Source organism: Musa acuminata, chromosome BXJ1-3 (assembly GCF_036884655.1).
Source record: "Musa acuminata AAA Group cultivar baxijiao chromosome BXJ1-3, Cavendish_Baxijiao_AAA, whole genome shotgun sequence".
NCBI lineage: Eukaryota > Viridiplantae > Streptophyta > Magnoliopsida > Zingiberales > Musaceae > Musa > Musa acuminata.
In genome coordinates, this window is record NC_088329.1 from 5,627,638 (window position 1) to 5,652,210 (window position 24,573).

The following is a 24,573-nucleotide window of genomic DNA, read 5'->3' on the forward strand; positions in this document are numbered from 1 at the left end:
ATAATGGAGTGTAATATACAGATTGCAAATTAGAACAACCACTGAGAGAAGATTAAAAGCTGAAAAATTAGGGGAGAATGATTGGCGAGGAAAGAGAGACAAAAAAGTGTGAGTTTCTTGTTGTGACAACAACAATGTATTGGTCTAAACTTCCAGAAACAAATTTACAAAAGAGGATCTATAATACTCTACCCAAACTTGTGTCTGTTACACCTTCGCATTTTGTATAAAAGTGGCTTCATATTCGATTGATTTGCGTCTTTGTATAACCACAATATGACTCGAGTGATTAAGAGACAAACTGAAACCGTGTACCATCAAGCGATGCTGCACAAGAACACCACCATACAATTATTAGGTTGGATTGGATCATTAGATCTCGATGAGGAGCAGCAGTACCATGCCACTAATGCCTTGTTCATCTGAAGCTTCTCTCATGCTAGAATCTGCCGATGATGGATTGAGGCTGCTTCTGAGCTGAACTGATGCTGCTTCCATGATTAATCTTGAGCGCCTCGACGGCCTTCTGTATCTCCATTGTCATGGCACTATCGACGCTCCCTGTCTCTCATGCTAGAATCTGCCGATGATGGATTGAGGCTGCTTCTGAGCTGGACTGATGCTGCTTCCACGATTAATCTTGAGCGCCTCGACGGCCTTCTGTATCTCCATTATCATGGCACTATCGACGCTCCCTGAGGAAATCCTTTTGTGGGACTTCTGGAGATGGAGCTTGAGTGAGCTTGTGCTCAGGCCAGCGTTCTTTCCGCAGATTGGGCACACCTTCATCACAGGTCTCTTGTGCTGCCATTTCATAGAAGTCTTTCCATGTATTGTTCTATCGAGATCTAAAAGAACTTTAGCAAAGCCGTCGTTGGGCTGCGCTCGGCGGTGAACCTTCTTCAGGATGTTCCATGCTTCAGATAGCGTGTAACCCCTGAAAGTGGAATAGAGTAGCATGAGAGATTCTGAAACTTGAATCAGTACTACAGTGACAAATAAACCGTGCCAGATAGCTTTCTCACTTTCTTAGCATTAAGTAAGCCAGCACGACAGTTGCACTCCGACTTTTTCCCTCGAAACAGTGAACCAAAACTTTTCCTCCTGAGTATTCAACACGATCAATGAAATCACAAGCCTCCTCAAAGATATCGCTGATGTCTGTATCCTCTTCATCACCTATCTGGACATGCCATCAATTTGTTTTTAGACAGATTGTTTTTAAAGTGCATAATATTTCCAGAAAAAAAAACAGTGATAGCATAGACTAAAGTTTTGTACCCTATAAAAACATTAGATATGGAGCACCCAGCTAAGAAGGGCAGCCCAGCGTATAAAACTCCTGTGAATCCAGTGTCTTGGAGGGTCAATGTAAGTATTGCTACCCTTGCAATCAGAGAAGCTATTTCACGCTCAGAAATCCTAGTCACTTAGATTGCAAAGGTGCAATCTTACCATTATATATCAGCTAAAAACTATGAAACTGTTTGACTATTAATTTCAACATTCATCAAGATATCATGAAAGAAATTTTAGAAAGTAAGAAACAAAAGAATATGCTTATGTTGGCCTTCATGGATATCTTTATACCAGTAAAGTATGCCTTGTATTAGTAATTAATTTAATATATCAACCTTATATTCAATCAGAATCCACTTAAGTGAAACTATGTCCTAACACAGAGAAAATAGTTAAAGATGACACAAACAAAGACCATATGAAACCTGATTATGCTTATGATAGCCCCACAAGTTCCAGGGGACCAACCCTTTCTAACCTCCCTAATTATCTTCCCCCAAAGTGTCATCTATGATCTAACACCTTAATTACATCTAAAAAAGACTTACTGAGAAGTTCTTGTACTGAAAGAGGTCAGGATATTGAGAATCTGACTGTCCAATCTCATTTGAGCACAAGCACATAATATGTGTGATCCCCAAGTACTGAAGGGTGTACATGGACCTTGCAGCTAGAGCCCCACCAATAAACAGGTTATTTGTAACAAGAGATGGCCTCTCAGTACTTGCCACATCAGAAATCAAAGCTATCCTTTCGAGAATATGTTCAAGTCGGACCTGAAAAGAAACCAAAGATGAGATTAAGGGCTGGTACTGAAATAGGACAGGGGTTGTGCAGTTTACCTTCAACTCATAAGCATCAACGACAATATTATTATCACTGCCCTCAAAGAATCCTGTATTAAAATTCTTTTCCAGGCAAAATTTAACCACATCAGCACGAAGCAATGCATTCCACTCGTCAATCTCTTTGTTCAGTTCAGCATCTACCTACAATCGGCAGTACACATTAGCAAAATGGTTAGCATACATCCACACCGTATAATATAAAAAAGTAGTAAAGATTCTCAATAACACAGGAAGTTAATTTAGAAAAAAAAAAATCACCAGAATTTCATGAAAAAAAAATAAGTATACACATTGTTCAGAAACACATCAGAACAATGAGTTCCAAGATGCAAAAGACTACTGATACATATAGAGACATGCAGTCAAATTTGGGAAGTGGGAAATTTTATTATATAGGAAGACTGAAGCTAAGAGCAAAATCAAACACACAAAAAAATATTCTGATATATAGTTTAGTAAAAGCCATGAGAATCAGGCAAATTTATCATTTCTAGTTGCATTCTAGGTTCTTCACCTTTTAATTTATCTTACAAACATAACAACGGAGTGTTAAAAAAATGATGCCATGTTATGCAGGAAACATGAAATAGCAAGACATTTTTGTTCTTCTAACAGATGTTGACAGATAGGAATCTCTTCTAACAAATTCCTAACCTTCGGCAACTTGTGAAAATCACGAAGCTTCATTGTCAACCGAAGACTACGAGAAGGTTCTTCACTTCCTTTGAAGTATCTGCCATTCCAGTTCTCACGAGAGATAGGAGAAACTGATTCAGGGCTTCCTCGTGATCCTGGCGGTGAAGATTTTGGAGTAGCTTTCTGCATTATACAGTTGCTTAATTCAGTTGCAATGTGCTGCTTGAATGCAGGTGAAGGAGTACTGCAACCAAATCCAGCCGAGTTAGAAGGTAAATCCAAAGTGCCCATATCATCTCTGTCAGAATCTCCAGAGCTTTTACTAATTATTGACAGAAAAACACGTAAAAGGCCATCCAATTTCTGGTAGAGTGTAAGGAGAAATAAATGGAAACTCTGAAGGTCCCTAAGAGCTGCACGAAATCCTCCACGAAATTCATTAACAATCGCTGCAGCGTCAGTATCATTAAGGGAAGAGCAGGAAAAGTTTGGTGAATTAGCCTCACCAGATACAGGATTTCCCAATCTACCTCCGGATATCTCATATAACAGATTGGAAGAGTAATCCACATTGTTAAGTAACAGCTCAACGAGCTTTGGATATCGTTCCTGATCTTTTGCACGTTTTCCTGCAGGTGGCCGTCGAGGCACTCCAGAGTCAATGGCCACAACATAAAAATCACCATTGTTGTAATCCTCTGCATTTTCTATCTTAACCAATTTGTTGCTGAACTCACTGAATGAATCCGAGCTCTCACATGAAGGGTCCTTGACATGGGGATGTAACCTTCCATTTGCCGAGTTAGATCTTTTCTCTTTCTGTAGAAACCTTGTAACCTGTGGTCCACAGCTTCTAGTAGCAGAACTGGCTTCACACACTGCATCCATGTTTTCAGAGGCCACCTTATCTGCAACTAAGAGATTTGCATAGTTGCCCCGCCACCCCAGTTGAGGACAAGGTAGTCTATCCTCATTTCTAAGTATAAGATCTAACATCAAAACCCTTCCAAGTGCTGCAGCAGCTTTTGCAGCGGCTTCCCGTGTTTGAAATGCATTTGAGCTCTCAAGAAGAGATGATCCATGTACATAGCTAGAACATAAAATAGAAGTCTGATGAGGAACTTTGACAAAACAAAAACAATTAAAGACGCATATGGTTCTCATACTTCATTAGGAAAAGGCACCGACTCAATTCAAGAGCTTCTAACAACTCTGAACAAGTTATTTCACCAACTTCATCTCTGGCTGAAATTGCTGCATCTCGTGCTTTTTCTGTAGCATCCTTAATCTGATGCCATTCAGGAGTGGAATTATGTACCACTCTTGCCTGCATTAATTTGCCATGGGCCAAAATACAGTTATTTGTTACAAAGAAAATATTCCTTTGGCTTGATAAAGAAAAAGGTACAGACTTGAGGTGTATGCACTCCAAGCCATCTAGCAAATTCATAACCCAAGCGCTCCGACTGTGTGGCCATCCTGGAGGATGCAATCTTTATTACCGCTGCTGCTTCATTTGATGTTAGGCCATCAGTATTAGAGTTGAATAGAACAAAGAAAACAACTCCTCCAGAATTGACAGTCACCTGTGCCAGATCATATTAGTGTTATAAGAAGAAATATACATATATTCTTGAAATGCTGAGATAGTTTGTAACCCAGCAATCCATATATGAATCAACTGTGGACACTCCACTGAGGTCTATTGCTGCCAAACAAATCTCAAGTGGTAAGATGGAATCACCTGTGTTCCATCTGTCTTGGCTCTCATCAGTTTAGAACAAATGTAACCTATGATGATAACATTGATTCCTATTTTGCAATCTGGGAGACCACTAATTGAAAATATTCTAAAACTTGTTTGAGGACAATATTCAACAACAATCCACTAAATGAATTTTTAATTTAATGTACATGAGGAAGAGGAAATGTAGAGGGAGATCATGGCTGACATATCAAGGATTTGGCATTATTGCATCAGCACTCAATACTATAATTTAGACTAAGTAATGGTTTTGACTTCCATGCTGTTAGACCTAATGGATATGGGCCAACAGTGATCATCTTTCCAATGTACAGGAATTAAATCATTAAAGAAGTGTAAAAGGACTGAATTGAGCCGCTCTATAATAGGAATCAATGGTGCAACTTCTATGATGCAGTCTCTTTCAAATGGTAAGAAATAATAATAACCTTGGAAGAGTGGCTTCAATTGTGTAGTTAACTAAAACTTAGCCATTGCCACCATTCACAACATTCTCGTAATTAAACAACTTATCTAGCCACACATATTTAAGGGCGAAACCAGGACAACATACCTCCATAGCTTTATTCATCTCATCCTCAGAATGCTCACTGCTGCTTGTATGCTCTGTATGATGCAGAGACATTAAAGCATCCCAAGAGAAATCATTGGATTCGATGTCCAAAACAGAAGCACTTCCAAGCCTTTCCCACAAACTCGTCTCAGGAGGCTGGACACATATTTGTATATTACTTGAATCACAACTTAATTCTTGCATATTTGATATTTCAGTACTGTCAAAAGAGAAGTAAAAAAATTAAAAATGTTTCAATAATTATAATGTATCAAAGTTAATGACATTAAGGAAAAGTTGATTATTTGTCGACTGCCACTTAGCATTAATGTTTGAAATCGTGTGATATATAAAAAGACATAATTTGTCACTATGTGGCATGTGCCATAAATAAATACATTCTCAAACTGATTTGCCATTAGCTAAAACCATAAAAATTCAGATTTGATCATTTTTACATAAAATGAACATGAAAGACAGTATATAATTCCTTCAGGTGGGCGGTAGAATCCTATTGACACAACTTATTCTGTTACGCTTGTTTTTAACTAGTATATTTTGGGTAAGCCCCACAAAATCATTCCTCCCAATAAAATATTCTTCTACATAAAACTAATACGAGAGAAGACATCGTAAGAAACACCTCCAAAAGTTTTGCAACAGTAATAACAAAATTCCACTGAATTACATGAAGATAACGATGTCTCTCAGTCACACCATTCAACAAGTGACAACAAGTACTTCAAATCATCATTATTTTTTCTTCTATACCAACAAAAACCAGACAATAAAAGCTTGAACAAACAAGTAGGATATTATAGTTCCCACAAAAATCACAACATAACAGGTTGTTATAGTATCAAGACCTCAAGCTGATCAAAGTGCTTGTCATAAATTAAGCATATAATTAGCTGGCACCACCATCCGCCTCCTCCCATCGCCTTGGTGTAAGTTTATCAAGCTGTTGACTTCCCTCCCCTTAGTTGAAACACCTTGGGTTGGTTGCCCCTCCTAGTTGAGTTGGCATCCTTCTCTAGGCTACATCCGTATGTTAGACTCTGTCTCAGAGTGGTCGACCACTATATGCCCTCAAAACAAGTCAAAACACTAGCAGGTTTCTCCTTTGGAATGATCAGTGGTCTTTTTAAGCATTTTTTTACTTGACTGAAACTGATCTTTAAAAGAAAAAAAATTAAGCGAAACTGATCATCCATATGGATCATGCAAGCTACAAACAGTCCTATGCCAAGCGGGAGTCATCAGGGTTGTCGAGTCAAAACTCGACCAAAAATAATCAAACTCCTGTAGGATGTAGTAGCATTCATAACCCATGCAACATGAAGGGGCTGATGTGGCAAGACAATCTTCTCCTATAGTTGCACAGAAAATAACAAAGATGACGGTCTACTTATGTGAGAATAGGTGTTAAGAATATTGTCACAACTTCTTTTAGATAGTTTTTGAACATATGGCTAAACATCTAAAATAGGCAACCATCATATTTGCTGTTTCCATCGAGGACAACATAGATCTATTCAGTGACTATAGTAAATCTCAGTCTTCGTAGAAAAAGAAACTAATAGTCTAACCAAGAAGTATAAAGGTTCTTCATATTTGAATGGCAAAGAGGGCATGGATGAAAAGGGCAATGCAGAATGTACAATCACAAACCATAAGTAAATGCAGCAGCATGATTCTTTTTCATTATCTTTGCTGACTTCACTAGGTGAAAGGGTATAAAAAATTTTACTCAAAGCGCACTCAAGAAAAAAACTCAAAATGGATGTTTTGCTTGCAAACTCCATTTCCCCCAAGACAATCAATGTCTACATCATCAAAGGAATGCTATCCACATGATTGAAGCAATACAAGAAAATATCTTAAAAGCAATATAGATTTAATCAAATATTCAACCAAAAGTAGTCTAAATAATCATCATCATCATGTATCTAATTAAGCAGTACCTTCGATGATGGATGGTAACGAAGCACGAGATAGGCATTGTTTCACCCTTGGGATGCCGGTGAGGAAAACCTGATGGCCGAATCTTCCCGCTGCGCTTACGGACCAGCGCTACCCATTTCTCAAACGCCTGTGCCGATCCAGTCAAATCTCCCCACAGCAAAGAAATCACCTTTACAGATCCAACCAGAAGAAACAAACAAAATAAGGATCGAAAACATGATGAAGAGGACGATCTAAGCACTCGTAAAACAATCACGGAAGACCCAAGCACACTTACTCGAGAAGAAAGTATGTTCTCCCTGTCACCGTCGCTTTCCTACAAAAAAGATAAGATCTTTGATCAAGAGAAGGCGAAAGAACGGAATCTCAGAACAAGATTTCTTGATTTCCGATCAGAACGAAACAGTCGGAAGAAATAATTACCAGAGAGAACAGTACCTTTAGGGTTATGATGGGAGGGGAGGGTTTCTCCTCCTTTTGCTCCTCTTCTGCCATGCGAAGGGGGAGCGCCGTCTGAGATCGTGGGGGGTGATTTAGCTCGCTTTTTTTTCCCCAATTCTTTTCCAGATTTCTACCCTTCTTGTACAAAAGCAGGGGGGCAGTGAGGGCAATGGCTGAGAGAAAACCCACCTTTTCCCGAGAAAAGTGGTCCGCGCCCCTTTCTCAGTACCGGAGATGGTGGAGAGTAAGCTTTACAGTACTCTGTACGCAGCACACGGGAGTTACGAACTCCCCGGAATCCAAAGATCTGTGTGGTCTCGCTCATCGTAAGATTCGATTCGAGCGTAGCAATCTTACGAAGACAACTGATGAGGCTAAAGTTGGGATGATACTTTAACGAGACATAAGGGGCGAGTCCACCAACTCGCTTTGTGAGAGTGGATGATGAGCAGATGCAATGATGCATGACAAAAGCAGCTTCACATCATCACATGGAATGTGTACTTGTCATCAAGTAGAAGCCTTTTTTGAGACAAATATAAATATAAAAATGGATGATATCCCTCTCGAGTGATCAAAATAGCATTTGGCGAAATTATTATCCCCAAAGAATATTAGTAATGATATTTGTTAGATTTGTAAATATTAATGACAAATACTGCTTCATCATTAAAAAATTATTTAATAATAATTCCATCAACAAATCATCTTTTGGTGATAAAACTGGACATTTGCATTAAATATTCATTTTATGGTATTCTTAGAATTTATTACTATTCTTGCATTATTTTTTTGACTGATATCAATCCCATCAATTTCCCCAAGCTAATCCTGGTCTGGAGTTTTGCATGCACACCTTGAGATTTATATTGAAGATAATGAAAGGATCGGCAGAGTCCATCATTGGGATTCACTCGACAGAGAAATGATTTGAACTAATCAGCATCTCAAGAAAAATACTATACATCAGAAGAATGGAGCCATCATCACAGACGATACAGAACCAACGAAGAAGCCTCTTCTCCAAACCCACGAACAGAGAGAGAGAGAGAGAGAGAGAGAGAGAGAGAATCCCTACAGCCTTTTCAAGATCAGGAAAAGAAAAACAATCAAAGGATGAAATTGAGGAATTTCTCTCGTTTTACTTCCTTAGTTCAACCACTACATACACGACTTGAGCTTCTAATAATCTATGCCTTAACCATTAGGCTGTCTCATCAACGACACAAAAAGAAAAAACAAAACCTTCTCTTATGCTCCAGTAGGATTGCTGTCTTTCTTCTTATGTGATACTTTAAATACAACTTAAAAGTACAACGCTGAACTCTTTCTCACTTTGTGTGGATTCACAAAAATGATACCCTTACAATCCATTGCTAAAAAGAAAATTGGAAGAATTGGTAAAGAGAACTTAGAAAACAAGAATAGCGATAAGCTGATCCTCAAATTTCAGGTATTGCTCAGCAAACCCCACCAACCCATGTCTCATGGATTGTTGCTGTGGTGGGTCAACCATCCCACATAAATCCAGCTTGAGCTGTGAGTTTAAGAGGCTGGTGCGACAGATACGTGACTGACTTCATGCGCCATATGGCAACAAGACAATGGGCCTTTGGTGAGTCAATCTGCAGAACTGCATCACAGAATAAGGAAAACAACATCAACAAGACAAGCTGAATAACTTTGCCACAAAGTTAAGCATTATTGACGGAAGAGTTGTGCTTTTTCCTTGGGAAACAAGACAAGCCAATAACCAGGAATGCCTATTACGAGACTTTGTCAATCCTACAAATTCAGTACCCAGCGAGTGTTATCATTGTAGTGAAAACCATGTATACCTTAAGGTAACAATCTCTGCTCATTCAAGCCTGCATTTTTCAGATACTATGGATGCCATGGACAGGTAAAATCTGCATCATTTCATCTTCCTTTCTTTCTTGGCCCTTTTAGGGAAAAGTTCATGTCCTTCATGATGAACCTCAATGTGCATCAGTTCCCAAAGTTCTCCAAACTTGTTATGAAACCTCTCCTGGAACCACTGCTGAATCTCTGAGCGCAAGAACTGAGGATTCTTGCTCCAGGCATCTCGCAACCTAGCTCGGCTATCAATTATTTTTGATCCAACCTTCAGTCTGTTCAGAAGATCCCCAACTCTTCTTTGGCCCAATGCCTCAGGCCTCAGCATGCTAGATGGTGGTGCAGCCAAGAGGTTTTGAACCGATCTTAGGCATGGCAATACATTCCCTTCTAGCAATGCTGAAGCAAATACAGACAGTCGAAGAATGTCATTCTTGATTGGTATACTATGCAATGGGAGCTGCCAGTTATGTCTGCCAAATGTAGGACTTACCCAGCATAAGACTCGATCACTTAGAGGTTCATAATAAGGTTTTGGATCCGTAAGAGGTGCTGAGAAAGTGCAAAGAGGACTGGCATATTTGACAAGCCAATCAGACTTGATAGTAGTCACTCCATATATATATGGTCTTTTCATCTGAAGAAGTTCAGTATAAACCAGAAACTCTGGTGCTGCTTGAGAAACAGAAGACCGGCGGTGCAGATATACTATATCTTCCATAACGCTAGACTGATATCGAACAGAACGGACTTTTGTATCACTTTCTAATGATTTTTTAACAGTTCGTATGCGCTTTGCAACTCTATCTGCCCAACCAGCACATATAGACTGTCCTATGAGCTCTTCTTCAGTCATCAGTAAAGGCTGCTTATCAGAGTGAGTCCTCCAAGACAGTTCCACATCTCCAGGAGTTCCATGATTCCATGAGAACTCTTCACTGAACTTGCTCTGGTGGAATACAAGCTGTAGCAGTTGTTTCCTCAATTTGGACATCTCTTCCATTGTTTTCAAATGGAGTGAGTTATCTCTGCAGAATATGACCGGGTTTGCTTCAAGCTCAAACAACCACAATGCGTACGCAATCGTTAAAGCATCACTACTGGGGTTACAAAATCTTGCATGAGCCTCTCTTGCCATTGCTTTTAACTTCTTTTGCCTCTGTTTCTCCTCTTTATCTTTCTTGGTATCCAATGTCTCTCCTAGATCCATATCATTATTGGTCCTTTGATTCCCCTCAAATTGTATGATGAAAGGGTTTGGAAAGCTTAATGCTGCTGCAGCAGCAACAGCATTTCCCAAAACAAGATTCGCCCTGGCATAGCCTTTCTGATTCCTCATAATTTTAATAACTGTTAAAAGCATTCGAGAATGACGAGGACTCATGGGATACTGTGCCATTGCTCTGCCCATTGGTGTAAGTCTACCTTGAATATCAAGAGCTTCAAGGGCTCTCAAGCAATGTTCAGCTTCCAGCAAAGCTTCTGAGTTGGGAGGAGTTGGAAACGGGAAATTTGAAACCTAGAACGACATTAAGAAGCATTTAAGTTCAAACCAACCAATGTCAATAAATACAATAAAAGTATATAGCAAACTACTGAATATTTTAGCACCTTATCAATACCCATTGACTTCATTAAAAGGACAACACCATCAACTGGAATTTTGGATATTTCAGGGCTGGAAAATTTTGGGAATATCTCATCTTTACTGAAGGCTCCAGATGAATATAGGCGGTAACAATGTCCTGGTGCAGTTCTCCCTGCCCTACCTGCACGCTGAGCAGCTGATGCCTTGCTTATCCAACTAACTTCGTATGTCGCCATCCCATTCGAATGGTTGTAGTCCTTGATCTTTTCTTTGCCAGTATCAACTACATACTTTATACCAGGGATGGTCAGAGAAGTCTCAGCCACATTAGTAGCTACCACCACAAGTCTTTCTCCTTCAGGTACCTCTTCAAACACACGAAGCTGCGAAGAAGCAGGCAGCATTGCATAAAGAGGCAAAACGTACAATGGGCCAGCAGAAAGAGAACCGGATTCGGAATGATTTTCCACGTCAGAAGCAGCCGGAAAACTTGGTTCCACATGGCAATTAGGTTCAGATGAATTCCCTGATAAAGCATCAAAAGAAGCCTTCAATGAAGAGAGGCTCCCAACATCTCTTAGAAAATCTAACAACAAACCAGTCTTCTCCGGTGCTTCCAACTTGACTGTGTCTTCATTTTCACTTTCGGAATCAAGATCGCTCTCTGTTCCTGAGCCACTTGAAACAGAAAAAACATCTGAATGATTGTCATCCTCATAAGAGCTGAATCTGTCAGTTTGCTGATCAGGCAAATCATTTTCCATCTCAAATGCTTCATTGATTTCCTTCATATTTGCTTCTGAGCCTGCAGTCAACTCATTGTCTGGCTGTTTTATTGAACACCTTTTAGTTAGTTGTTGTGATGCTTTACGTAACTTCCTGCATAAGAACTCAACTTCTCTCTGTCCAGTGACAAACACAAGTATGCCACCCGGTGGTAGCCTCTTGTGGATGGCCATGACCTTCTTATAAGCTTGTCCCAAGTAATCCTGACAAGTCCTCTTTGAGAAGTGACTTGTCACTGGAAATTGTCTAACTGGAATCTCTAGAACAGGTAGGTTCTGATCGAACAATTTCCTGTTTGAATTGAAGTCCTCAACTTGTAAAGTAGCACTCATAAGCACAAGCCTTAACTGAGTAACCATGTTTTCAGGACTTATTGTTTCTCCTGCTAAAATCTTCTCTTGCTGCTCAGCATATAATTTCTGCCATATGTTTTTATGTCAATCAATAACAGGCTGGAGGTAGCTTCTAGCAAATAAAGGCAATGTCGCTAACCTGGCGAAGTTTTATTATTCGAGAAAGCATGCCGATAAGTATATCAGTGTTCAAACTCCTCTCATGAGCCTCATCAAGGATTATCACAGAGTACCGCTTTAACAAGAAATCACTCTGCAAAGGTGGCAACACATTTTTCAAGCAAGGACAATATTATAACATAATACTCTAAAATAATTTTAGTGAGATAAGAGATAAACTCTAGTTTATTGGCATATTTGCTAGCTGTACATAAATAGAATCATTTGACAGATCCTAATTGTAAACCATGTGCTTGAGCTGAATTCAGCTGAAGTGAAATTGTGTGCTGAATAGTTCAAAATGACTCTTTGACCATGAAGACGAAAATGATCAAAGATCTAAAAGTAAGGATTATACATATTACTGCAATCAATAAATTATGATTTCAGCGGTTAAAATTTCTGCCTCATGTGCTTTAGCAACAAAGACGAATATCATACACATGTAAATGTTTGACAGCATACGCACACAGATAATTTGTGCCAAAGTAATATTCCACACAATTCTGGATAAATACCTCAAGTCAACTTATAAGCTTCTTTTTTTTTTCGTATAACTGCATATATATCCCTCCAGAGTCAGTAATTTTTGCATTTATGCATCTAAATTGAAATTTATCATACATATTCCTCCAAAACCTAAAAAATTGTACAGATGTCATTGTAGTTAAAGTTAGCTGTCAATTAAAACTCTGATTTACATTAATATCATTTAAAAGCACATTACGATGCTAAAAACATTAGGGGAATTTATATTATATATTTCTTTAACTCAACAAATTAATGTTAACCACATAAAGAAGTGGTTAGCTTGGGTTTTCTAGATGAATGATGGATTTTAACATTTGGAGGGATAAATATGTTTGTCATATGAAAATTTGTAAAGACAAATATGTTATTTCCAAACTTCGCAACGTTATATATGTATAACCGTAATTTTCTTTTGTTCAGTTACAAGGAGAAAAGCACTTAGGCAATTCTTCTGTTCCTCCACAGAAGGAAGGCAAAGGGTATAGGTGATGCTTTTTATAGTTCTAGCTTAAGGTAGCACCGTCAATTAAGGATGGTGTTGGCAGATTTCACTCAAACCATCTCGGCCCCACCACTCAAAAACCTCAACCCATTCCTGGCACACAAAATTTGATAGTAATGGTTCCTCCCCTCACCTGCACCACAACCTATTCCGCCTATGGTAGTAATACACGTGTCATTGACACATGCATTAATCATATATGTAAAAAAGTAGGAGAAATTACTTGTATGAAATTGCAGGGGCTGGGATTTTACATGGGGCAAGGTGATTAAAGATAAGGCAGGACAAGCTTCAACACAGGGTTAAGTGATTCATCCCTGCTCTGGTCCTCATCGATTTTTTAATATTATATGTCAATTACACCTGATTCTCCAGATAAAATTGGTCAAATATGGCTCAACCGAGCTGGTGTACCATGGGTCCAATTTAAAATTGTCATCTGTCATCGGCACGTAAAAAACCATACAAGAAAATATCAACAGTCTTACTCAAGACTCAAGAGAACATATCATTTTTCTTGCTCTACAGATCACATTAAAAACAATCTCAGTATGTATCGTTGTGTAGATAGCGAAGATCAGATCACAAGTTTATATATTATAAATCTAATTATGAGCAACAAAAACATGAAGCAAACATCATTTATCCATTTTTATGTGAATTACATGATGAAAACTTTACTGCACATAAAAATTTAAAATTTAAAGAAAGAACTGCCACAAACATCACAGAAATTATTATAATTACCTTCAAACCTAACGTACAAAAAATAGTAGCCAAAAAGGATGGAATTGTCTCAACTAAAATATGTTTTTTTTCCTTGTTGCGTATTTAATCAAGATTGATAACATAAGGTATTATGATAAGCAACCAATCTAGGGCCATCAGATTAGATAGACAATTAGAGTTACTTGCATTAATCTTAAAACCAGTGCAAGTTTACTTATTCTCCTTCCTCATTCTTCTGATTTCAATCTCAAAACATGGTTTTATAACTACCTTGCTTCTACTACTACCATTGAACAATAAATATTTTACTTTTATTTATTAAAAGACATTTAAATCCATTGATTTCTGCAACAAAGCAAGTGAATATGATGGCTGCATTCTTAATTTGAACTTGTGAGGATAATGAAATTTCGTTCTAACATAATATGACTACATAACATGAATATCAATCTATATATCTTGCAACCAATAACAATATCTTTAACACAAATACAACAAACTGAAGTTTCATTCCAGAACCTGAACTTCTCGTAGCAGAATGCCATCAGTCATGAATTTGATGGAACAGCTTTTCCCAATCAACTTGTCATGCCTAACTTGAAAACCAACCTCCTTTCCAAGACCAAGTCCTAGTTCAAATGACACTCTCTTGGCAGTGGCAAGAACTGCAACACGCCGTGGTTGGGTCACTCCAATTATTCCTTTTCTATCACTACGAAGACTTGAACCAAAGCCAGCTTCATACAAGAACTGCAGCATGTCATTCCACCAAGAAATAATGTATATTCAGCAACATAGGAAGTATTAAACTACTAATATCACAAAATAAGGTTAATGACTGTGTGAGATGGTGTATGTATAGTGAAAGTGTACCTGAGGAACCTGTGTAGTCTTACCACATCCTGTTTCTCCACATAAAATTACAATAAAATGCTCATTAATAGCTTCCATTATCTCCTGCTCCATCATGATTATTGGGAGATCTTTTCTGTGTTCTTCAACCTCACGTGGCCGTGATATATGGACCACAGTGGTAGCATTAACATGCTCCTGAACAGTCAAATCAGTAATGCCTTCTATTTCTTGGTATTTCTTATCTGAATAACCTAGCATATTATCCTGCAAGGAGGTTAAGAAGCTACTCATTAGTCAGAACTGGAAGGACATCATCTCTGGATCCTGATTCTACAATTTTCAAGTTAGTCCACACATCCACATATGAAAGAATACAACAGGGACCACAGTGGCCCTGCTCTTGATAGGAATGCTCATGACATCAACATTTCCTAGTAAACACAATGCTATCAGGAAATAAGGGATGTAATTGCTGTATTGTAAGAAATATAAGCTAGTAATGATGCAGAATATTGGTCTATCGGAAAAAAGGAGTCATTAGTGATAGGTCCTGGTCCAACAAGTTACACCCATCTGAAGTACTAAAAATTTATAGTCCACCTGAAAATCCATTTCGGTTAGATGCAAATAAAAATAATTTTATTTTTGTAAGATAGAAGAAAACAAAGATGCAAATAAAAAAAGACATGGAAATTACTATTACCACATTTATAAAGAAAAGATGTAAATAGATGTAAACAGACAAAAGAGACAGAAGAAAAATCATTCTCCACCAGAACAAAGAGGTATAGGCTAGTTATCAAGGAGATGTTAAGAACATGATGCCACTGATAAGAAGTCTGGTAAAGGATGTGGCACATAGAAGCATAGAGAAATGACTTGTATGCCAATGCCCACCTGTGCAAGAATGTCATAACCATCATAGCTAGCGGTGGTTGATGAACACTTCTGATCCGCTATCGCTGAAGCACTCATGTTAGTTTCCCTAACTTTTGGAGAGGGCAATGGAACATCAATAGACAAGTTATGATTGTTGTCATCTATTTTCATACATTTTTCTGGGAGGGTGATGTCAACACCAACATCATTTCGGAGGCTTTGAATAGGATCAACTTCCAAGGCGGCTTCATCATCATTAAAGACATTTGGATGGTGTTTTTCCTTAAATGGCAATATATCTTCAGGCACCTCCAGACCTGCTTTGGAAATTTGTACAGCACGAAATCGTCTTTCCTTGAAAGTCTCAGCCTACATCAGGAAGTCATTACTCAATAGAATGAGAAAGATAAATCCAAGCACAATGTAACAAATGATACTAGCTTGATTCCACATACTCGACCTATAGTTCCTGAAGAATGCAAAAGAGAATATGCACCATCCCAAATCTTGTGCTCCCTGCACCAAGTCATCATGTAAATAGGTAACTCAACATTGTCAATAAATGATACCGGAGATTAAAAAAATGTTAACACATAATCAAACTAGAAAAATAAAAGGCAACATACTCCAAAATTTTAATGCTTTTTTCTTGCAACAACTTCTTTTGCCTCTCCTCCTGCAAAAACCACATGTTAATATATAAGCATAACCGGTAAATGAAGATAACTAAACAATGGGGAGAATTTTTCTCAATTCACCTCCAATTGTCTCAGTTTCCTTTGCTTGGATTTGCTCAGAGTTTGAATTTCCTTCTTCTTGGCCTTCTTAAAATCCAAAACAAGGACAAAAAAGACTTTTATGCCACCCAAGAACAACAATTGGTAAAATTAAAAAATGTATAGCTGACTAAACGAGATTCATTGACTTGTTCATTACATTGCTCTTTACTTTCAATTTGTTCTTTTTCTTCCCCGGTAAAATAATCGCATTGCTTCCACCGCCATCACAACTCCTGAACAGGACAAGAACCAAAAATTGTATCAATTATACGTTAAACGTCATCAACTCAACATTTACGAAACATAAGAATTAGAAAGAACAGCACATACTTCCAGCTTTCCTCGATTCCTGCCGGCATTAGCAATTCAACTTCGTCCAAAGACTGGTCAGCATTATTTGCAACATTCGACCTCATTCTCAACCAATTTATTCAAATTCAAGAAATTCACTTGCCAAAGAAGACGAACTGCGGGAAAAAAATCAAGTGTCAAAGAACAAAATTACTAAATCATAGAAATGTTGCCCAATTTTGATGCCTGGCCTGAATTAGGCGCCGGCGTACCAAAGCACTGGACAATACCAATCGGAAACAAAAGAAAGGAATAAAGAAAAGACGAAATCCCAAATCAAGAAAAGAAAACAAGAGAGGAGAGGGGAGGGGGACGAGACACTTGTTCGTATTCTGTCCTTCCAGATCGTGAAGAGGAGGGCAATTCGCGGGGAGTGGGTAGGGCGGCTCCAATTCGCGGCCACGAGGAGAGGGCGAAGAGCTCGGAAGGAGGAAAAGAGTGAGGAGCATGTAGGGCGGCGAAGCGGTGGCAGTTCCAGGTCGCGGTGGAGGGAGGAGAGAAGAAGGAAGAAAATAAGAGAGCAGGAGAAGATATCGAACCAGTTCTCGCAGAATCAGCGGTCAAGCGGCGATTGATCTCGAAGAGAGAGAGCCGCCGGGTAATCGGACGAAGTAGGGCACGAGAGTGAAGGCAAGGAGTCGAGTCGCAGGCACGCGAGTGGAGACTCCTGGGCGCGTCGATTTAGGGTTTTGGAACGAGAGAATTATCGTCCGCCACGCCAATTCGTGATTTCGTTCATATTCGAGTCGGCTTTTCTCCCGGCCTTTTTAATTCCCAATGAAAGGTGAGACTCTATTATCGGTATTATAATAATATTATTATTATCAGCAGGGTAAGGTGATTTATTCTTTTTTTAGTTTTTTTTTCCATATATCCTAATTTTTATTTTTCTTATTTATTTTTTTAGTACCTTAAATACTTTTCATCATCATCACATTCTTTTTCGGATTATCATTGTCGATCGTCATTTTTGTCCCATCGTTCTTACCTTTTACCTATCGTGAACGTGGCATCATCAATGACAAACTTATAAGTCAAGCATCAAAACATATATATATATATATATATATATATTCTAAGTTGTTGGATCATGTCACACTCGAGGATTGAATACAAAATAATTCACTATTCATTCCTCATCTATATTTTCCACACTGTCACTCACTTACCAGAATACATATTAATATAGTAATGAATGCCTCAGCAACGAAGCATTTTCCAATCGACAAACTGGTTGCTGAAATGTGAAACCTCGCATGCTCTCCATCCGACATTTCATATAGAAGATTACTACTTCCCTCCATAAAGAACGACTGCAGTCAACGAATCAACGCAGCAACGCTGTACATCGTTGACATGCAACAACTCCCAAGCACGACCCACCTACCATGCCGGTTCGCACTATAAGTACTGACGCAAAGATCATCGTCTTCCACACCACTCCTCACCACAAGAAGCTTCATTAGCCCAGCCTTTTCGATCCTCCAATCCCCATGGCTTCTGGTTCTTGGACGCTCGAGATCGAGTCCTCCGTCGAGGCATCTCGCCTGTTCAAGGCCGCCGTCCTCGACTGGCACTCCTTGGCCCCCAAGATTGCGCCGGAGATCGTCGTAAGCGGCGCCGTCATCGAAGGTGAAGGTAGCGTCGGGGCCGTGAGGCAACTCAACTTCTCACCAGGTAGTGATCCACTTCCATCATCCCTTTGACCTGCGTTGCAGAAGGGAGCATACGGTAACTAACGTTACTGTGTGTCTGCAGCGTTACCATTCGGCTACGTGAAGGAGCGGCTGGACTTTGTGGACATGGACAAGTTCGAGTGCAAGCAGACGCTCGTGGAAGGAGGCCACATCGGGAGCAAGCTGGAGACGGCGACGTCTCATTTCAAGTTCCAGCCGGCAGCCGGTGGGGGATGTGTGTTGAAGGTTGTGACCACCTACAAGCTACTGCCCGGGGCTGAGGACGACCAGGGCGAGACGATGAAGTCCAAGGAGACGGTGACCGGAATCATCAAGGCCGCGGAAGCCTACCTGTTGGCCCACCCTGACGCCTACCTGTAGAGCTGCATGCTCTCTCTCTCTCTCTCTCAGGCTTTCGAGTTTCTTTTCTTTCAGCATCACAAGGCAGTCATGGAGAGAGTGAGTGCGTTTGGTTGTCGTATTAAACAACAATATATTGTGAACGAATAAAAGATAATGCTCTTTCTAGATACGATTGGTCTGTTCACTGTCGCAAATTTCTCCTACAGAATTCAATGTCAGAGTCATTTGCAATCTTTATAGGTGATGAGTTCTCATGATCACTATGGACTCATCGTAGTCTACAACAAAGTGTTGATGAAACTGCTAATTAAGAAGAGTCAATCATGGTAAAGTGAGTAAACGAGTAGGTCGCACGAATCCTAACGTTGCGGTGGGCCAATTCTTTCTTGTGGTTTGACCAATTCTCTCCTATCCTCATATCAATCTGTCTTATTTCAATTAATTCGTAAAAAAAAAAAGAACAAATTCTTTTGACTGAATTCCTTTTGATATATATACATTAATTCAGTAGGTGATTTTTTTGGAAAAAACCTCCTTCTTTTTAGACTTTTTTTTGTCAAAAGTATTTCTCTTTTCATATTTCCCAATCGATGTTTCGATTTGTAATATTTTTCGGAACACCTCTAAAATGACATCGCGAAAACTTTCATCCTTTTTGATATAGCACTCTATCGCGCGACCGATCCATAGAGTACATCAAACTAATTTTTAAGTTATAATATTTTTTAATAAAATTATTATGTTTAAAAAAATATGATAAGCATATTATTATAAATGTTTATTATTTGGTTATCCTAAACCAAATACTTATTTCTGTTAAAATAAAGAGATAAATGAGTTGTAGAAGAAGAAGTTGAATGTTATTGACATATCCTCCGTCTTTATATACAGGTTAGAAGGAGAAGTTTCCTCAACGGGTTAGAGGATTTCCCTCAACAGAGTAGAGAGATTTCCTCAACAGTTAGGGAAATCTCATCTACTTATCATGCCCCCGCAAGATGGTGCTCCTATCAAGGAGGCCAATCTTGGACTGATGTAATGCAAACAGCTTACGAGCTATAGGCTTCGTAAGTGAGTCGGCCAATTGATCAGCTGTATGAACATGAGAAACACGGAGTTGACGGCGGACAACTTGATCACGTACAAAGTGGAAGTCAATAGCAATATGTTTCATGCGGGAGTGGAATACCGGATTAGCGCATAGATAGGTAGCTCCAATATTATCACAATATATTGTAGGAGTGGAATCGATGTTGAGTTCCTGGAGAAGATTCGTGATCCAATTGAGTTCTGCAGTGGTAGCGGCAATGGCACGGTATTCAGCTTCAGTTGTAGACCGGGCGACTGTCTTTTGCTTCTTAGAACTCCAACTGATTGGATGAGCACCAAGGAAGATAATATACCCCGATGTGGATGTTCTATCATCAAGGTTGCCCGCCCAATCAGCATCGGCAAATGCATGAAGACGAAGTGGAGAGTGTTTACGAAAAAAGAGTCCATGATTTAGAGTCCCTTTAAGATATCGTAGAAGTCTCTTAACCGCAGACCAGTGTAGAGTAGATGGTTGCTGCATAAACTGTGATAATTTGTTCACAGCAAATGAGATGTCTGGACGCGTGAGAGCTAAGTATTGTAAAGAGCCAACAACTTGCCGGTATTGAGTGGGTTCCGTAGCAGGACTTCCATCTGATAATTTGAGAGAACCGCTAGTAGAGATGGGGGTTGTAACTGCATTTGCATCCTGCATGTTTGTCTTTAATAACAAATCTTGAATGTACTTGCGTTGTGATAAAAGGAGACCGGAAGATGTGAAGGTAGCTTCGACGCCCAAAAATTAGCTCAAGGGTCCGAGATCCTTAAGCGAGAATCGAGCTGCCAGCTGTTTGACGAACGCTTGGATGCTGGCGGGATTGTTGCCTGTGACAATAATATCATCCACATATACCAGAATATACACTGTGTTTCCATGATGATGTCGCAGAAACAACGAAGTGTCAGATTTGGAGTTAAGAAAGCCGACAGAAGTCAAAAATGAGCTAAGTTGAGTGTACCAAGCTCTCGGAGCCTGACGAAGTCCATAAATGGCTTTTCGAAGTTTGCAAACATGCTGTGGATACTGAGGATGAGTAAAACCGGGGGGTTGTTGCATAAAAACATCTTCAGATAGAGATCCCTGTAGAAAGGCATTATTAACATCCAATTGTCGTAATTGCCAGCCTTTAGTGGTAGCCAGACTCAAGATAAGCCGGATTGTAGTGGGTTTAACAACAGGACTAAACGTCTCAGTGAAATCAACTCCAGGTCGTTGATGGAACCCTTTGGCGACCAGGCGTGCCTTATATCGAGCAACTGAGCCATCTGGGTTCCGCTTAATTCTAAAGACCCACTTACACCCGATGATGTTTTGTGAAGGATGAAAAGGAATTAGATCCCATGTTGAATTATGGAGGAGGGCATTATATTCCTCGCTCATGGCAATACGCCAATGCAGAGATTTTTGGGCTTGAGTGAAGGTGGTGGGTTCAATGTTGAATGTTATTGACATATCCTCCGTCTTTATATACAGGTTAGAAGGAGAAGTTTCCTCAACGGGTTAAAGGATTTCCCTCCACAGAGTAGAGAGATTTCCTCAACAGTTAGGGAAATCTCATCTACTTATCAATTTCAAATCTTATTTTTATATATTATTTAGTTTCTTTTGAATTTTGAATCAACTTGTCTCGGTTATAATATTTTTTAATACACTTACTGTATTTTTTAATATGCTTACAGTGTTTTCATGGAGATATAAAAAATACTGTAAATGAAATGATAGATCTCATACATGAGAGATTCGATCGATTCACAATTAGATATTGCTTATTTTATCATAAGAATATTTTGAAGGATTATGACAAATATGAGATTCTCTGTGAGCAATATGAAAATGAGGTGTAGGAAAAACCAAAAAAGAGTGACTTTTTCTGATAATTCATCAAAAAAATTGCTGAAAAGAACATGGAAATCATATGTTTATAAGCTTCATAATTTAGCTGCAAGATGAGGGTGGGATCCTTTCTATATTACTGTGATACAACCAAAAACTAGTATTCCTGCAAGTTAGGCAGCTCTTTGTTTGCATTGGGATCGACCAAAACGGTGTGAAGCCATAAGCGATTGACGAAGACTAATAGTCAAATGCTCACCTACTCCCAGCCACATGCAGTGAGCTCGTAGTCAAACTTGGCTTGACATTATAACGCAGCTACTTTGAATCCTTTTTGTTCTATTAGAAGACCTTAGGTGGTCAAAAAAGCTTCTTTATTAATTAATTCCATGGATGATGATGAAGATGAAGATGGGGTTGGTTTAAGCTATTTTCTTCTTTCAATCTCACACTTGGTCTTTGGTTGACTTTGTGACCTACCTCTCTCTCTCTCTGAAAACATGAGCTTCTCCGGTTCTACACTTTTGACTTTCTTGGTTGGCATTGACCCACTTCTTCTGGTAGATGAGAACAGCGTGATACTTATTTGAATTGATAAATATTTATTTATTGATTTATCTTGATAGATTGTTAAGTCAGATTTTTATTATTCGATATAAATATCAATTCAGATTAACTCTTCTTGATTTAGCACGTCACCTATAAAACTAGTAGTTTCATCAACACTTTGTTATAGACTACAATGAGTCCATAGTGATCATGAGAACTCATCACCTATAAAGATTGCAAATGACTCTGACATTGAATTCTGTAGGAGAAATTTGCGACAGTGAACAGATCAATCGTATCTAGAAAGAGCATTATCTTTTATTCGTTCACAATATATTGTTGTTTAATACGACAACCAAACGCACTCACTCTCTCCATGACTGCCTTGTGATGCTGAAAGAAAAGAAACTCGAAAGCCTGAGAGAGAGAGAGAGAGAGAGAGCATGCAGCTCTACAGGTAGGCGTCAGGGTTGGCCAACAGGTAGGCTTCCGCGGCCTTGATGATTCCGGTCACCGTCTCCTTGGACTTCATCGTCTCGCCCTGGTCGTCCTCAGCCCCGGGCAGTAGCTTGTAGGTGGTCACAACCTTCAACACACATCCCCCACCGGCTGTCGGCTGGAACTTGAAATGAGACGTCGCCGTCTCCAGCTTGCTCCCGATATGGCCTCCTTCCACGAGCGTCTGCTTGCACTCGAACTTGTCCATGTCCACAAAGTCCAGCCGCTCCTTCACGTAGCCGAATGGTAATGCTGCAGACACACAGTAACGTTAGTTACCGTATGCTCCCTGCTGTAACGCAAGTCAAAGGGATGATGGAAGTGGATCACTACCTGGTGAGAAGTTGAGTTGCCTCACGGCCCCGACGCTACCTTCACCTTCGATGACGGCGCCGCTCACGACGATCTCCGGCGCGATCTTGGGAGCCAAGGAGTGCCAGTCGAGGACGGCGGCCTTGAACAGGCGAGATGCCTCGACGGAGGACTCGATCTCGAGCGTCCAAGAACCGGAAGCCATGGGGGGTTTGGAGGATCGAGAAGGCTGGGCTGATGAAGCTTCTTGAGGTGGTGAGGAAGATGAGGTTTGGGGTGGGTATTTATAGGTGGAGATGGACATCATGGTAGATGGCGGTATGGTTGCATGTCAAACTTGTACAGCGTTGTTGGTATGATCTTATTGGCTGGAATTATCTATATATTACTTTTGGGAGGTGGGAAGAAATCTTTTGACTAAATTAAGAATGAAAAGTTCTTAGATATGACAAAGTATAACACAATAGAAAATCTAGATATGTAGATGAAATGTATGTGGAAGAGCACGCAGCACTTCACCAACCAGTTTGTTGTACATAGTATTTTATATTGGGTGATGAGTATGAGATGGTCCAATATAGTAGAAAATCTAGATAGGTAACCCATTGTAATTTGTAATTTATATGGCCTTGAATGTGACATGGTCCAACAAATTAGAAAATAAAAATATATGTGTGACTAAACCAAATGTGAAATGAAAAAGAAAAAAGCTTTTGCCAATTTTGTTTGTTTTTATTGTTCAATCTGTGTGAGAACAATAATGAAATCACAAGAACTATGTGGGGTGAGATCAATCGTCATACTTTACAATTTCGTTGTTGTTGTTATTGTTAGAACCTTTAAATTTTGATGGATCAATAAAAAATATATAAATTAGTATGTTTTGGGGAGTCCATATCATATCATACACACCTATAATTAGAGGTGGGAGGGTTATTAGTGAAGGAGTAGAGCATATTAACGAGCTGAATGGTTTGACGATAGAAGAGACATCGATCGAGTGAAGTAGAAATGGATTGGAAGAAAAACAGGTGACCGATATTGTAGTATAAAGATGAAAAATATGATAAATGTATTTCGCCAAGACATTGAGAACGTTTTCATCTCTCCATTTCGATGACTCGCTGAGAGAATCAGTTGTGCCGTTCTTCGTTGTGGCTGCTATATCCTTCGTCATCATCTCTCTGTTTCATGAAGCATTTGTTCCGATTTTACTTTTTTTTTTGGGTATTTTATGCGTTTGATTGGGATTCTTTTTGTTCATAATCTTTCTATAATTTTTTTTTAATATTAAGGCCTTTGAAATCTTTGATAGAGTCTTGGCTTATTAGAAAAAATCGGATGATGATGGCATATTCTTATACAAGAAATAA

General features: G+C 39.2%; 4 protein-coding genes across 5 annotated transcripts; 1 reads left to right on the forward strand and 3 right to left on the reverse strand.

Annotated features, from left to right (window-relative positions):
- Positions 1-95: 95 nt before the first annotated feature.
- On the reverse strand, positions 96-7,973 carry LOC135618716 (dual specificity protein phosphatase PHS1-like). Its single transcript, XM_065119872.1, has 11 exons — positions 7,505-7,973; positions 7,344-7,382; positions 7,066-7,235; positions 5,102-5,321; positions 4,196-4,369; positions 3,950-4,110; positions 2,802-3,873; positions 2,142-2,288; positions 1,848-2,075; positions 1,026-1,183; positions 96-937 (listed from the first exon to the last, which is right to left on the reverse strand). The coding sequence occupies exons 1-11, from the start codon at positions 7,559-7,561 to the stop codon at positions 574-576; spliced, it is 2,790 nt and encodes a 929-aa protein (XP_064975944.1). The 5' UTR covers positions 7,562-7,973; the 3' UTR covers positions 96-573.
- A 766-nt stretch (positions 7,974-8,739) lies between these two features.
- LOC135618731 (ATP-dependent RNA helicase DEAH13-like) lies at positions 8,740-17,574 on the reverse strand. 2 transcript variants are annotated; one of them, XM_065119892.1, is made up of 12 exons: positions 17,416-17,574; positions 16,856-16,992; positions 16,683-16,758; positions 16,505-16,570; positions 16,373-16,422; positions 16,202-16,262; positions 15,765-16,115; positions 14,886-15,131; positions 14,532-14,762; positions 12,231-12,344; positions 10,976-12,157; positions 8,740-10,883 (listed from the first exon to the last, which is right to left on the reverse strand). In XM_065119892.1, exons 2-12 carry the CDS (start codon positions 16,939-16,941, stop codon positions 9,423-9,425), a joined length of 3,924 nt encoding a protein of 1,307 aa, XP_064975964.1. In that variant the 5' UTR covers positions 16,942-16,992; positions 17,416-17,574; the 3' UTR covers positions 8,740-9,422. The 2 variants fall into 2 exon arrangements, with proteins under 2 accessions (XP_064975964.1, XP_064975970.1); XM_065119898.1 differs by having other exon boundaries at positions 9,381-10,883; positions 16,505-16,567; positions 17,416-17,555.
- Positions 17,575-18,314: 740 nt separating this feature from the next.
- On the forward strand, positions 18,315-19,084 carry LOC135636781 (pathogenesis-related protein 1-like). The gene is made up of 2 exons (XM_065148816.1): positions 18,315-18,553; positions 18,635-19,084. Exons 1-2 carry the CDS (start codon positions 18,370-18,372, stop codon positions 18,931-18,933), a joined length of 483 nt encoding a protein of 160 aa, XP_065004888.1. The 5' UTR covers positions 18,315-18,369; the 3' UTR covers positions 18,934-19,084.
- Positions 19,085-22,686: 3,602 nt separating this feature from the next.
- Positions 22,687-23,463, reverse strand: LOC135618738 (pathogenesis-related protein 1-like). The gene is made up of 2 exons (XM_065119905.1): positions 23,222-23,463; positions 22,687-23,140 (listed from the first exon to the last, which is right to left on the reverse strand). Exons 1-2 carry the CDS (start codon positions 23,403-23,405, stop codon positions 22,842-22,844), a joined length of 483 nt encoding a protein of 160 aa, XP_064975977.1. The 5' UTR covers positions 23,406-23,463; the 3' UTR covers positions 22,687-22,841.
- Positions 23,464-24,573: the final 1,110 nt, after the last annotated feature.

Coding starts and splice junctions, on each gene's coding strand:
- LOC135618716 (XM_065119872.1), bottom strand. CDS start 7,561: ATGGCAGAAGAGGAGCAAAAGGAGGAGAAACCCTCCCCTCCCATCATA. Junction 5,322..7,065: donor GTTACCATCCATCATCGAAG/GTACTGCTTAAT, acceptor CTCTTTTGACAG/TACTGAAATATCAAATATGC. Junction 4,111..4,195: donor TTGGAGTGCATACACCTCAA/GTCTGTACCTTT, acceptor AAATTAATGCAG/GCAAGAGTGGTACATAATTC.
- LOC135618731 (XM_065119892.1), bottom strand. CDS start 16,941: ATGAGGTCGAATGTTGCAAATAATGCTGACCAGTCTTTGGACGAAGTT. Junction 16,571..16,682: donor AATTGAAAGTAAAGAGCAAT/GTAATGAACAAG, acceptor TTGGATTTTAAG/AAGGCCAAGAAGAAGGAAAT. Junction 16,423..16,504: donor GGAAACTGAGACAATTGGAG/GTGAATTGAGAA, acceptor TGGTTTTTGCAG/GAGGAGAGGCAAAAGAAGTT.
- LOC135636781 (XM_065148816.1), top strand. CDS start 18,370: ATGGCTTCTGGTTCTTGGACGCTCGAGATCGAGTCCTCCGTCGAGGCA. Junction 18,554..18,634: donor GCAACTCAACTTCTCACCAG/GTAGTGATCCAC, acceptor GTGTGTCTGCAG/CGTTACCATTCGGCTACGTG.
- LOC135618738 (XM_065119905.1), bottom strand. CDS start 23,405: ATGGCTTCCGGTTCTTGGACGCTCGAGATCGAGTCCTCCGTCGAGGCA. Junction 23,141..23,221: donor GCAACTCAACTTCTCACCAG/GTAGTGATCCAC, acceptor GTGTGTCTGCAG/CATTACCATTCGGCTACGTG.